Here is a 13791-nt window from a genome sequence, read left to right as displayed (position 1 = left end):
AGGGTGACCTGGGATTGAATACGGGCTCAGATACTTAGCACCACACCCAGAAATATACTGGCCGTGTAACCTTGAGCAAGTTACTTAACCCCAATTGCTTAGGGGTGGCCAGGTGGCTCAGTGAGTAAGACAACCGGCCCCAGAGTTGGGATGACCTGGGATTGAATACAGGCTCAGATACTTAGCACCACACCCAGAAGTATACTGGTCGTGTAACCTTGAGCAAGTTATTTAACCCCAATTGCTTTACAAAAAAAAAGAATATCAAAGGTGGGGCAGCTAGGTGGCACAGTGAATAGAGCACCGGTCCTGGAATCAGGAGGACCTGAGTTCAAATCCATCCTCAGACACTTAACACACACACACACACAAAAACTAGCCATGTGACCTTGGGCAAGTCACTTAACCCCAACTACCCTCCAAAAAGCAAAGAATATCAAAGGAACTAATGGGAAAAATTGTAAAGGAAGGAAGTTCAGCAGTACCAGATCTCAAACTATATTATAAGGCAGTACTTATCAAAACCATGTGGTAATGGCTAAGAAAAAGAATCAGTGGAACAGAGCAGACATATAATTTACAGCAGCAAACAAGTATAGTAACAATATTTGACAAGTGTAAAAACTTAAGTTTTGGGGATAAGAATTCATTACTTGGTAAAAATTGTTGGAAAAGCTGGAAAACAGTCTGGCAAAAACCAAAAAAAAAATTGGGCATAGACCAATATCTTACACCATTTACCAAGATAAGGTCAAAATTGAGTATTGACCGAGATATAAAAGGAGATGTTACAAGAAAGTTTGAATAACATGGGAACATACTATCTATCAGACTTATGGATAGCTGAACAATTATGAACAAATAAGAGACAGAAAGCACTGTGAGATGTAAAATTAGTAATTCTGATTAAATTTAAAAGGGTTTGTACAAATAAAACAAATGCAGCCAAGATCAGAAGGAAAGCAGAAAATTGGGAAAAAAATTTTATAGCTTCTCAGATAAAAGTCTCATCTCAAATATATAAAGAATTTTGTCAAATCTATAAGAATGCAAGCTATTGGGGTGGCCAGGTAGCACAGCAAGTAAGAGTACCGGCTCCAGTGTTGAGAAGACCTGGAGATCGAATCCCGGGCTCAGACACTTAGCACCCACCCAGAAACACCTGGCCGTGTAACCTTGAGCAAGTTACTTAACCCCAATTGCTTAGGGGCAGCCAGGTGGCTCAGCGAGTAAGAGCACGGCTCTAGTGTTGGGATGACCTGGAGATTGAATCCCGGGCTCAGACACTCAGCACCACACCCAGAAATAACTGGCCGTGTAACCTTGAGCAAGTTACTTAACCCTGATTGCTTAAAAAAAAAAAAAAAAGAATGCAAGCTATTCTCCAATTGACAAATAGTCAAAGGATATGAACAGGCAGTTTTCGATGAAGAAATCAAAATTATTTAAAGTCACATGAAAAAAATGTTCCAAATAATTATTGGTTAATGATAGAAGGGGAAAGTGACAAACATTAGATGGGATGTGGAAAAACTGGGACCTTAATTCTTGTTTGTGGATCTGTCAGCTGGTCTAAACATTTTGGAGAGTGATTTGGAATTATGCCCAAAGAGTTATTAAAGTGCCTATATTACCTTTTTTTTTTTTTTGGAAGGGGGAAGGTAGGGCAATTGGGGTTAAGTGACTTGCCCAAGGTCACATGGCTAGTTTTGTGTTATGTGTCTGAGGCCGCATTTGAACTCAGATCCTCCGAACTCCAGGACCAGAGCTCTATTCACTGTGCCACCTAGCCGCCCCAAGCCTATATTACCTTTTGACCCAGCAATACCACTTTTAGGTCTGTTTCCCAAGATGATTAGGGAAAAGGAAAAGAATCTTGTTCTAAAATATTTATAGCAGTTCTTTTTGTGGTGGCAAAGAAATGGAAATTGCAGGGATGCCTGTCAATTGGGGAATGGTTAAACAAATTGTCATATATCTTCATGATGGACTATTAATTACTCTACTATAAGAAATGATGAACTGGATGATTTTAGAAAAGCAGAGAGAGACCTGTACAAAGTAAATTTCTGACTATTACAAGTACTCAAATTAAATGCAAAGATCCTATGAAGATGGGGTTTGCATCCAGAGAAAAGAACTGATGTGTGGTGTGTGTGTGTATGTGTAATATATGCATATTTGTGTCTACTGGCAGCCATCTCTAGGGTGAGGTAGAAGGAGTGAAGGGAGAAAAAAAATAAAGCTACATGATAACTGTTATGTATCTGGATAGCAAGTTGTGTGTAATGAATCTGTAGTTTCAGATGAAATCCTGTTTTTCTATTCCACTTTGTTATAGAAATGCTTGTTTTATTTAAGTTAGGAATAAAAAAAGTTAAAAAAAAGGAATATTTAACACAATGAAAGTCCAGTCATCATTACAACAGCCACAACAAATCATTGCATCTTCTCCACAAAAAAACTGAAAGACAGCACAGCTTCAACATCTTAGCTCCATGCTGCTAATAACCCCCTTTCCCATATTCCCTCTCTCCATGTCTCCATCCCTTTTGTTGTCCTGTCTAGCAATTAAGAAAAACTGCTACCACCTACTCCTCATCATATGAAATTTCAAATTTTGTTATGACAAAATGTGTTATTCTGGCTTTTCTTTTCTTTTCTTTTTCCTTTGCTTTTTGGAGGGGGGATTGTCAGGGCAATTGGGGTTAAGTGACTTGCCCAAGGTCACATGGCTAGTAAGTGTTAGCTGCTTGAGGCCGGATTTGAACTCAGGTTCTCCTAACTCCAGGGCCAGTGCTCTATTCACTGCACCACCTAGCCACCCCTATACTGGCTTTTCTTTAAAAAAAAAAATGGTTGTTTAGTTGGAATTACAAAGGGGCAGAAAACGTTTTAGACTAGAATCAATATATCAACAAACAGTTAAGTACCTACTATGTGCTAGGAACTATGCTATGTATTAGATACACAGAAAGTCCCTGCCATCTGTCCACAGATGAGTAACACTACACGTCACATTGACAATAAATTCACAGTGATTTGGCAAGAAGGCACAAAAAACTGGGGAAATCAGGAAAGGTCTCTTAAAGAAAATGGTGCTTAAGTTAAACCTTGATGGTACCTAGGGCTTCGAAGAAGTAGGGGTGAGGAGAAAACATTTCAATGCGGCAAAGCCTATACAAAGAATGGAGTTATAAGACAGAATGATGTGTATAGAGAATAGCAAGCAGGCCAGTTGGGCTGGATCAGTTGGTGTGTGTTAAGTGGGGTGTACAAAATACGTAATCAGCCTAGAAGAGGAGGCTGGAGCTCTACTCTGAAGAGTTTTAAATGTCACAGAGAAGTTTGTTTTTCTTAAAAGCAGTAGTGTGCCACTGAAGCTTCTTCAACAGGAGAGATGTGGTCAGACCTTCACTTTAGGAATATCACTTTGGCAACTACATGGGGGACATATTGGAAAGGGGAGAGGAGATGAGGACCTGGACTAAAGTGGCATGAGTGCAGAGAAGGGGACAGAATGTGAGAGATAGTGAAAAAGTGCAATTGCTAAAGTTGGATATAGGGGGGTAAATGAGAGGGAAGAGGCATAGGTGAATGAGATTCTGAAGAATGGTGATGCCTTTGAATGTTCTATCTTAGGAAGATGTGAATTCCCCCTTCAAAGGAAGTGTTGAAACACATACTGAATGATCACTTGTTGAAGATATTTTGGACAGGACTCATTGTGATGCAGAGGGAATTTGAAGATCTTCCCTGCCCTTAACGGGCCTCACTTGGAGCCCAACAAGAGACTTGCTTAGGGGAGGTTTGTTTTTTCGCCACACCTTTTGTTATTTTGTAATTAGGCAGTGGGTTACAAAGGTTGAGATGTCTTCTGACCCCGGAGAGGGATATATATATATATATCCTGACGTGAGATTTTGCTTTGGGGTTCACTTATGGGAAAAGTTGTGATTTGACCAGATGAGACTCTGGGTAGCCATTGAGCCCCCCAGCTTTGAAAACCCAGATGTTGGTGCTTCTCTCTCTGGTAACTAACACTGTATGTATGTAATGGTCAGACAGCTAGAAGCCCTGTCTGTTGGTCTGTTGAATTGTGTTATTTTCTCTGTCTGTATATTTTTATCTGCTTGTAACTTCTGTTTGTATTTTCTCTGAAGTTCAGGAAGCTGACTTTTTCTCCTAAACTACAGAAATAATACATGTTTGATTAAACTAAGATTATCAACCCCTTTTGAGTTGCTTTCCTTTCTTTAGAAAAGCAGATCAAAAAACCTGTGCTAGGAGCCATCCTGGGTATGCTAGGGTGTTTGCTGTTACACATGCACTGGGCAGATAGGATCACTAAAACAGACAACTTCCAATGAGTTCCTTCCAATTCAATGATTCATACTTACCACAGCAATATTTATGAATAATCTTTCCATTTCATGCCTGAGGAGGAAAAGTCTCAGAGGGAAGGAAATTGTCCTTAGTTATACATCATAGCAGTAGTAGAAACTGAACTTGAACCAGGAGATTCTGTTATAGTTGACCATTCAAGACACTTCCCTTTCTTGAGAACTCCCTGAAATGATCCTGACTGACCTTTCTACTCAAATTACTCTAAGAAAACTCACCTTGACTTGACTGTGTTCCAGACGTTGATTCTCCTTCTCCTCAATCTCTTGCTTGATGCTACAGGAACCCAATCCATCAGAACTCATCTTTCCTAACCACTGAATATTGGTCAGGCTATCATCCAGAAGGCAGCCTGCTGCCTCACTTCCTGCTGTTGAAGAAATAAATTTAAGGATTCTCTTTACCTGTTTGCCAGCTGTTCTAGCAGCTAGGTCTCCCTGATATCTAAATAGACAGTTGACGAACATTCCCACAATGTTCAAAACCTTGGAATCAGGGAGTCTGTGAATCTAAGATGGTCCTCAGTTGTTTTGCTCCATTCTAAATCTTGGGAGAAATTTAGAAGCAAAGTTCAACTTGGATATTAACTCAAGCCACCCTGATCTTCAAGGGTTCTCAACACTAGGCAATTTAACCTTACCAAAAAGTCATTCACTCAAGATAAATCACTTTCTGTCCCTGTACCTCACCATAAACTAAAAACTAATGTTATCCTCTTTGCCAAGTCAACTGAAATAATAAACAGAAAGTCCTTTATCAAATTAAGAAGGGATATGGAAACGTTGAACTTTAATTACAGTCTCATAACCCAGTTGCTAAGAACCAAGGTTTGAGGACCAAAGAACAGATTAATTTCTATTTGACTTTCAGTCTAGATGTGATATATTCTAGGCATTAAATGTACAGTAAATGTAATGTAAACAAAAACCTCTTCACCAAAGATAGTTTCCCACTGTTCCACTTTGTCTAGTAATGTATACCAAGCCTCCCCACCTCCTTGCTTTACAGATCACATACCACAGCCATCCAGCTCCCATCCCCGACTGGAATGGGCTCCTAGTGGTCTGGGTAGGGTCACATCTCTAGTGGCAGGTTTTGGTCCCCCGCTCTCAGCTATCACTTCTGCCCTCTTGGTCACTTCATCTCCTTGGTTTGGGGGCTGGGATACAGGCTGATGGGCAGGGGCCCGTCCACTGCTTATAAGGATGAATTTGTTGGGCCCACTGCTACCACTCTCTTTCCCTTTGGCAGTCAGGGCTGCAATGATGCTCTGGATATCTGTGTTGGTGGGAACTGCCACCACTTGGGTGTTTGGCATGGTGGGATGGTTGATGATCTTGATGCCTGTTGGAAACTTCTGAAGATCAGGTTCCGCCACCTCCTTGGATGGCTGCATTTGGCCAGGCGTCTCTTTGGGCTCCTCCTTCGATCTTTCACCTGGGGCATCATGGATAGGAAGTGGGAGTTTCCGTCTCTTGAGAATCAGGGGCCGACGGGGGCTAGTTTTCATCATGAATCTGTGCAATCACTCTCCATTGAAAACAAGAATAGAACCTATAGAGAACAAGGGGCAGTTTGACATGGACTGTGACACTAAGAGAAAAGTGCTTGGCACGGCTAGGTGGCACAGTGAGTAAGAGCACCGGCCCTGGAGTTGGGAAGACCCGGGATCAGTTCTGGCCTCAGATACTTAACATCCACACGAAAAACTAGCAGTGTAACCTTGGGCAAGTTACTTAACCTCAATTGCTTAAAAAAAAAAAAAGAATGAAAAAAGTGCTTGTAGAGAAAGGCGTTTCTACTCACAGGAGAAAATCTTGATAATCAGAATGAATCCAGACATTGTTATGCTTTAGTCACAAAAGAATTAGTCCTAACTAAACGGAAATCAATTTTAGTCAAATATTAACCACCCATTATTGGTAGTACACAGCACCATACTAGGTACAGAAGATACAACGATCAAACTAAAAAAAGTCCCTGTCCTTGAGTGCTGACTTCAAACCCACCAAGACCTGGGTTGGATTACCACCTCTGGCAAAGACTGGCTTTGTAACTCTGGACAAGTCGCTTAGTTTCTCAGTGTTCTAGGTAATAAGGCCATAAATTATAAAGAAGGTTTCCTCATCTGGAAATTCTCTGAATTGTTGAAATTATAAGTCCAGTCCTTATCCCTATGGTGACCAAAGTAAAAGTAGGTATGTCTTCTTGTTTAATCCACTCTCACAGGGAGTGGCTAGAAAGGGAATAATTGGTTTCTGGAAGATATTTTCTCCCAGAATGTAGCTGGCATCAGCATTAATATTTTCCTAATTGGCAAATCAAAGATCTCAAGTTTATACTCTGTATCTTAAGTTTTACTTTGCCATGGAATTTAGTGTCAATTACTATTAAATGTAAGCTAAAAGTTGCTTCAGTTAAATTATTCTAACTAGTAGAGGGAATTCTAATACTTTCTCTACAAACAGAAATACATGTATATTAATACATTTTCTGACAGGAAGAAAAAAAAAAGTCCTGGTCTGCAAGGAACATTCAATCTAGTGGTAAGGAAGCTGATCAATGAAGCAAATGAAATGAAAAAGTGGGACCTAAGCTCCCTATATGGCTAAGTCATATTTAATGGAAAAATAAATGAACCTAGATCTTCCTGATTCCAAAGCCAGCACTGTCTCCACTATGCCTGCTGCTTCTGGTGGGCATGTTTTCTTGATATAATCCCAGGGGACAGAAAATTCAGATTAAAGTTGTTAAAATAAACTTTCAGCCTCAAGACAGTATCAAAGAGGGGGGGAAATGGAAATTTTTATTTATTGCAGCCTGGCACAGCAGGAAAATGATGATTTGGGGTCAGACAACTTGGATTTGAATTCTGTTTGTTATTCCTTAATTATATGACCTTGGGAAAATCATAACTCCAGAGAATCTTAGATACTTGAATTGGACACCAGAGGTCATCTAATCTAATCCATAATTCATCTAATAACATATTGGACAAGAGATCTTTATTTGTATATTTCCACTGAAGAGGAATCCACCACCTTGTAAGACTTATGTTAGGAAGTTTTTCCTTACACAGTCTAAAATTGCCTCTTTGAAACTTCTACCAATTAATTACTCTTAGTTTTTCGTTCTGCAATCGAACATAAATCTGCATAACAGTCCTTCAAATACTACTGACTTGGTGGTGGGACCTGGACCCCAAAAAGGCTTAAGACCATGTCTAAGTACCCCCAGAATCCCAGTCCCTCACCCACATGAGAAAATTCTCTTTGTTGCAGAAACATGCAGATCTGACCCTGTAATTCCTTAGATAAAGACAGACACAGTGGTGCCTGGCCCAAGGATTTTTGTTCCTGGCTGGCCCAAGGACTCTCCCTCAGGCCAGATCCCCAAGGTCCATGCCTCTGGCAGCTAAACAAAAACTGTCTTTCCTCCCTCAATGCCTGGTATCAACAAAGTTGTCTCTGTTGACTCCCTGAATTTTCCCATCTCCAAATCATTGACCCCTGCTCCCAAAGACATCTGGACCCCTTGAGTAACTTAATTAGCATCCTTAACATTCCTTTTCCTGCCCCTTTTCTATATAAGCTTTAGACTGACCCCCATTAAGTTGCAAGTTCCCCAAAGGAACTTCACCTGCTACTATTGGCTTTACAATAAAACTTTTGCCACTTGACTAAGAGAAGGCTTGAGTGTGTGAATTCCACTCAATCTGTCTTGGCATTCTAGGGGTTGCAGCACCCAAACCTCTTCACTATCATGTTCCCCTAAGTTTTCTCTTCTCTTAACTAAACATACCCAGTTCTTTATCGATCCTTGTGTTGCATCATTTCAATATTCTTCACCATTCTGATTCATCATCCCATCTCCTTGGGATGGATACTAAATATAGCTCCTAGAACTAAACACAAAGCTTCAGATGTATTCTGATCAGAAGAACCTCTTTGAGCCTCAGGTTCTTCATCTGTAAAATGATACCACTAATCTCTAGGGTTCCTTTCAGCTCTCAAACTATGTACTCAGAGCAATGCTAGTATTACGGATTTGTATAGTGTTTTAATTTTTTTTAAGTATCTAATATCTATTACTTCATTTGATTTGTAGAACATCCCTGCAGGGTAGCTATTGGCTTCATTTTAAATGAGGTATAGAGAAATGACTTGTTCAATTTCTACAAGTTAGTGGCAGAGTCAGGAGTAGAATTCAGGTCTCTGATGCTATGATAGCTGTGTAAGGTTGGAGGAAGGAAACAAATTTTTGCCTTGGGACCTTTAAATAATTAAGAGTATTTGAGATGACTGACTCAATGAGAAGACTCATTCCTCAAATGTATGTCATTCATTCTATGAGGAAATGTCATCCTGGGACTCGGAGGAATTCTTTTTCCTAGGTCCCTGTATACAATTTGGGGCATCACAACTCCTGATCTCAAAGGCATTTGACAAGATGACTTGGGCTCTTCTTACTCAAGTTCTCACCTCTTTCAGGTTCCTCCAATTTTACCTTTTCTCCTTCTCTCTTAAGTTCGACCTTTATTGGCTCCCTCCCCCTAAAACCACCAGGTCCTGCTTCTTTTTTTTCCAGCATGTCCTTTCCCAAAAGTCTTACTGCTCCCTTGCACTCCTAATCCTGGTTCAGTTATATTCGACTGCACCCATATGGCCCAGTGTTAAAACACTGAAGGGGATACATAAGAGGAAGCAAAAATAAGTTCTCATCTTCAAGGAATGTGAAACTTAATCATGCATATTTGCATATAATAGTAATACAAGGTCTAAGGTGCATAATAAACATCAAACAAAACGCTGAGGTTTCAACCCCCAGGTCCTTTGGAGAAAGCTGTCAATACCCCACACTGAACAGAGGAGGCCCCGGGACAGCCAGCAAAGGAGGCAGGGGGTTCCTGGGGCTGCAGATGTGGTCACTGAGCCCACTCTGCTCCTGAAGCAGGGGGCTGGAGCTGCACCCAAGTGGAGGAGAGCGCTGGCAGCCCGTTCCAGGGTGGTGTCAGGCCCGGCCGCACCATCTCGGAGACTCCCTCCTCCGGGATGCTCATTTCCCTGAGAAGGTCGGGACCCGGCGGCCGGTGCAGAGCTGAGATCCAAGCTCGGGCCCGCGACCCTCTCTCCCGGACTCCCCGCGCCGGCCCAGAGCTGGGCACTAGAGGGGGCTCATCTTAAGCAGTGCGGCTGCAGAGCTCAGCCCCTCCCCGGCCCGGGGTTCCCACCTCGCCGGGGTCCCGAGGGCCCTCCCAGGGAGCGGGGTAGGTTGGGGACCCCCCTTCTCCTTGGGGAGCAGAAGCCGCTCCCCACCCCGGCCGCCCCCAGGCCCTCTCACCTCAGCACCGCGGATGCAGCCTCCACCACCGCCCCAGGGTAGGCCTCCAGGGTCCGGGCCTCCCCTTAGCCTCAGCCTGCCGGGGCCGAGCCAGGGTCCAGGAGCAGGCCCCGGGCCGCTGGGGGCCGGGACGGCCAGGTCCCCAGCTGCGAGGGGGAGGGGGAGGGTCTCCGGGAGGGGGGAGGGGGGAGTCCTAGGCCAGGGGAGGGGGAGGAGGGGGATGAGGGGGCTTTCAGTTTGTTCCGCGGTTTGAAATTGGCGCCGGCGGAGCGTTGCCGGTCACGTGACGCGGGCGCCGCCAATTGGGGCCGAGCGTCGTTTAAGTGTTCGGGGCCGGAACTCTGCCCCGGCTGTCAAGGGACCCGGGCGGGGGGGGGGGCAGAGGGGCCGGAGCATCTGGGGTGAGGGAGGCGGGCGGACGTGGGAGGGGGCCGGGCGCAGCTGAGTCAGGCTGCTGGGAGTGGGTCTGGCGGACTTCCGGGGCTGGCTGAGGGGACAGGGACGCGAGGAGGCGTCTCCAGGTGTCGGAGCCGCTCCCCGCGATCCCTCTTTTTCATGCTGGAGTTTTTGTTCCAGGTGCTTTCTCCATTGGAGAAATTGCACTCACCCAGTGTAAGTTACCACACTGCCTCCCACCCCATCCCTTCTTCCTTTTCCTGCAGCGCTAAGCCTGGTACATAGTAGGCGTCTAATCTATGCTGTTGCCCGGAGTCCCTCCTGCATTTTCAGTTTGGTGGTTCTGGGACTTAAATGGCAGGTCCCTGATAGGGCTCATTAGTCGGGTCGGGTGTGGTGGCCTTTGCTTCCCTGGGCAGTGATCATTTTTCATTGTTTGATCTCTAGGGATGGGTGAGGATCGTTGCCAGTCTCCTCGACGTATTTCCCCAGCCAACATGAGGCTACTCACTGCCCTTCCCTCCTCTACTGTTGATGCCTCCCAGGAAGAAACGCAAAAGCCAGTCCCAGAAACCACAACTGGTATTCCGAGAACGGCCTCAGGAGGGACCCAAGCATCCCTATGGATCCCCGCAACCAGCCGCCGCTCTCCCGAGGCACGCTCGGGTCAAACCCATAGACCACAAGACCATCACCTCCTGGGTAGGGCCAGCGAGTTCCTATATATACTAGGTGCTTTTGCTATGAGATGGCTGTGCAGTTCTGTATCTGACCCACATCAGGAGAAAGGTCACTCACTCACTTAGTGGTACACAAGGGCAAGAGGCTGTTTCTATCCTTTGCTGTTTGCCATTCCTAAGCTATCTGTTGAAACTGCTCAACCAACTGCACTTTCCATAAGTTGTAAAAATGGGCAGATTCAGATCTCTTGCTGAGGGGAAAGCTAGATAATTGGGTGTTGATCAGGAAATAATAGCTAGTCAGAGGGAGAATTGTTGACATTTAGACTGGCTTTACTTTGTCTTGCAAGTCTTTTTTTTTCCTTTTTGGAGGAGGGCAAGGCAATTGGGGTTAAGTGACTTACCCAAGGTCACACGGCTAGTAAGTGCCTACTATTTTTAAAGAGCAGTGACTACAGTGGGGAGTTTTGGGATATTGTCTTCATTTTCTAGTTGGAAGATATCTTCTTTCCCTCTCTGCCCTTCCCCCCCACACACACCTCCCCAAAATAAGACTAACCAGTAGTCTGAAGATTCAGTAGTAGGTGCTTTTGCTTTGGGGTTCCCTTGTTACTGTTAACCTTCAGTGGCTGGCCTGATAAATCAAGACATTACCTACCCCAATTAGCCATCTAATCCTTTCAAGGAACACTTAAACCCACCTTCTTCCTTTTCTTTCTCCCAACCAATCAATCAGCAAGTATTTATTAAGAGCTTTTGTTAAGTGACTGGCACTGGGGATACAAATACAATAATCAAACAATTCCTACTTGGGAAGTTGTTTATATTCCAAAAGATAAGACAACATGTACATGCATGTATGTGTTCATATCTGTCTATGCATTTGCATATGTATGGATATATAGAATGCAGAGTAGTTAAATACAATAGTTTACTAGGAAGGGCATTAGCATTGGGGGGATCTGTACATGTACAAGGTGGTGCTTGGACTGTATTTTAAAAGAAGAGAGGAATTCTAAGAGGCAGATATGAAGAGGAATTACATTCAAGGCACAAGGGCAACCATTGAAAAGCATGGAGATAGGAGATTGAGGGTCTTGTGTGAGGAACAGAGAAAAGGTCAGTTTTGGCTGAATTGTGGGAGGTGGAATAATGTTCACTGAGGCTGGAAAGATAGTTTGGGGCCAGGTTTCCATTGACTTTAAAGCTAAAGTTAGTATTTACCTTAGGGGCAATAGGAACCTGTCAGAGTTAGCTGAGTAGGAAAGTGACAAGGACAGAAAAAAGATTCCAAGAACTCTTAAAAATGCAGCATCTGATGATAAAAGTGATGTAGAGAAGGGGAATGAATTTTTCATTGCCTCAGATACTGTATGTTCTTTAGGTACATTGTTTACTGTTTAATAGCTTGCTATAAAGTAACACCGCACACTTGAAAGTCTTAACAGTCTAAAGACTCCACCTGAAAGAGTTTTGGGTTATGTTGTGAGAAGTAGAAGTTAAGAGTAGGGGCTGATTTTGGACTTCAGCTTCTGCTTAAAGAGCACTTTAAAAAATGACTTGCTAGAGATTGTTGGAAAAGCAATAATCCATACTCTAGGAATAGGGTAGATACCTAATAAAAATAATAACTCACAAAGTTTATATGGTGTTTCTCTAAAAATCCTATAACTTCATAGCAGGTTTCAAACTCAAAGCTCCTGACTCCAAGTCTGGTGCTCACACGTGTAGAATACAAGGCAATATACTGCTGATTTTATTGTGGATAGGCTCTTGTTTTAGAAAATTTGGGCATTATATCTGTGGCTTCTTGAATGGAGACAAAGTAATTTCCAGAGATGTTTCTGGGTCTGGGCTGATTGCTTCTGTTTGTTTCTTAGGTGTCTCCTCAGTTTGAGAATACAGGAGGCTGGTTGCCAGTCTACCAGAAACATCAGGTGCCTTACAATCTTCGGAATCTGGAAAAAGGTTCACGTCAAAAAGCAGCCAAGAACAGGTTTCCACCTTTGTCCTTCGAGAGTTCAGTGTCTTCTTCCAGTGAAGCTGCTTTGGATAATCTTTCAGTTATGGACTTTCCTCTGCAGTGTCCAAAGGACACTGCCAGAAGTTCTTTGATCCCTCAAAGTCCTCAAAGATGTACAGAATTGTCTTCTCGTGACCTTGAAAATTTAGGCTACATGGTTATCCCACCTGATATCCAGACCCCAAAACAGTCCCCTGTGAAGGACAGTGGGCATATTCCCACAGACCAGAGGCAGCATATGAGAAGAAGCTGCCCCCTCCTAATGGACCCTCCCAAGAGCCCAGACTCTGGACCTGTATTGGTTGCAGACACACCAGAGGAGAAATATGGGCTGAAGGTAACTTGGAGACGACGATATCGACTTCTCACTCACCTCAGGGAGAAGGGAAAATTGAGCATGAGCCAGTTTCTTGTGAAGACATGAGTGGAACCTTGAAATACTGATCTCTTTTTACCAAGAACTTGGATCCTAGAAGGGCAGAAATTTACATTGCCCCATGGATGGTTTTTATAGTGCTGCTAAATCCAATTTCTGACCCTTGAAGGGATCAAATCAATAGACTCAAGTGTCATTTAGGACTCTTGTTTAGGTCCCTGTTGATTTAATGGGGAACTGTAAGCTCCAGAATGGTTATGTGAACTAAAGCTGAAGTTCCCTAATATGTTTTTTGGTATTGCTAGTTAATGGGATAGAATACACAGACCATTCTTTTTATATTTTTCCTCCTAATATTTATCTAGTTTAAAGGTGATTCATAACAGGTAGAGGGGAAATGGCTATGTATTTTCAACAAACTGTAAATATGCACTTAAGCGTGGGAAGATAACTTTCAGGAAATATTAAAATGTTTATAAATAAATGCAGAAAACTAGTGAGTACTGCCTCTTTTTGTCTGTAGCAGGGCAGTATTTCATATTTAACAAAATGCCTCCACTCATTACATGGCA

The 13791-nt window shown here is 43.2% G+C and overlaps 2 protein-coding genes across 5 annotated transcripts; one reads left to right on the top strand and one right to left on the bottom strand.

The window, feature by feature from the left end:
• Positions 1-55: 55 nt before the first annotated feature.
• Positions 56-9903, bottom strand: LOC138171581 (forkhead box protein M1-like). The gene is made up of 3 exons (XM_069101112.1): positions 9745-9903; positions 5422-5958; positions 56-4774 (listed from the first exon to the last, which is right to left on the bottom strand). The coding sequence occupies exons 2-3, from the start codon at positions 5915-5917 to the stop codon at positions 4599-4601; spliced, it is 672 nt and encodes a 223-aa protein (XP_068957213.1). The 5' UTR covers positions 5918-5958; positions 9745-9903; the 3' UTR covers positions 56-4598.
• On the top strand, positions 9250-13712 carry RHNO1 (RAD9-HUS1-RAD1 interacting nuclear orphan 1). 4 transcript variants are annotated; one of them, XM_069101109.1, is made up of 3 exons: positions 9250-9670; positions 10588-10842; positions 12701-13712. In XM_069101109.1, the coding sequence occupies exons 2-3, from the start codon at positions 10675-10677 to the stop codon at positions 13265-13267; spliced, it is 735 nt and encodes a 244-aa protein (XP_068957210.1). In that variant the 5' UTR covers positions 9250-9670; positions 10588-10674; the 3' UTR covers positions 13268-13712. The 4 variants fall into 4 exon arrangements, with proteins under 4 accessions (XP_068957210.1, XP_068957209.1, XP_068957212.1 ...); XM_069101108.1 differs by having other exon boundaries at positions 9650-9782; XM_069101107.1 differs by lacking the exon at positions 9250-9670 and adding an exon at positions 10135-10356.
• The last annotated feature ends 79 nt before the right edge of the window (positions 13713-13791 follow it).

The sequence above is a fragment of the Petaurus breviceps genome, unplaced genomic scaffold, assembly GCF_028583685.1.
Source record: "Petaurus breviceps papuanus isolate PSGF00001 unplaced genomic scaffold, PetGlider_PUasm1.0 453, whole genome shotgun sequence".
In the NCBI taxonomy this organism is placed as follows: domain Eukaryota; kingdom Metazoa; phylum Chordata; class Mammalia; order Diprotodontia; family Petauridae; genus Petaurus; species Petaurus breviceps.
The sequence above is the reverse complement of the archived record's forward strand: the minus strand, read 5'-3'. Positions and strand labels throughout refer to the sequence as shown.

Coding starts and splice junctions, on each gene's coding strand:
- LOC138171581 (XM_069101112.1), bottom strand. CDS start 5,917: ATGATGAAAACTAGCCCCCGTCGGCCCCTGATTCTCAAGAGACGGAAA. Junction 4,775..5,421: donor ATGGGAGCTGGATGGCTGTG/GTATGTGATCTG, acceptor TTTCTTCAACAG/CAGGAAGTGAGGCAGCAGGC.
- RHNO1 (XM_069101109.1), top strand. CDS start 10,675: ATGCCTCCCAGGAAGAAACGCAAAAGCCAGTCCCAGAAACCACAACTG. Junction 10,843..12,700: donor ACAAGACCATCACCTCCTGG/GTAGGGCCAGCG, acceptor TTTGTTTCTTAG/GTGTCTCCTCAGTTTGAGAA.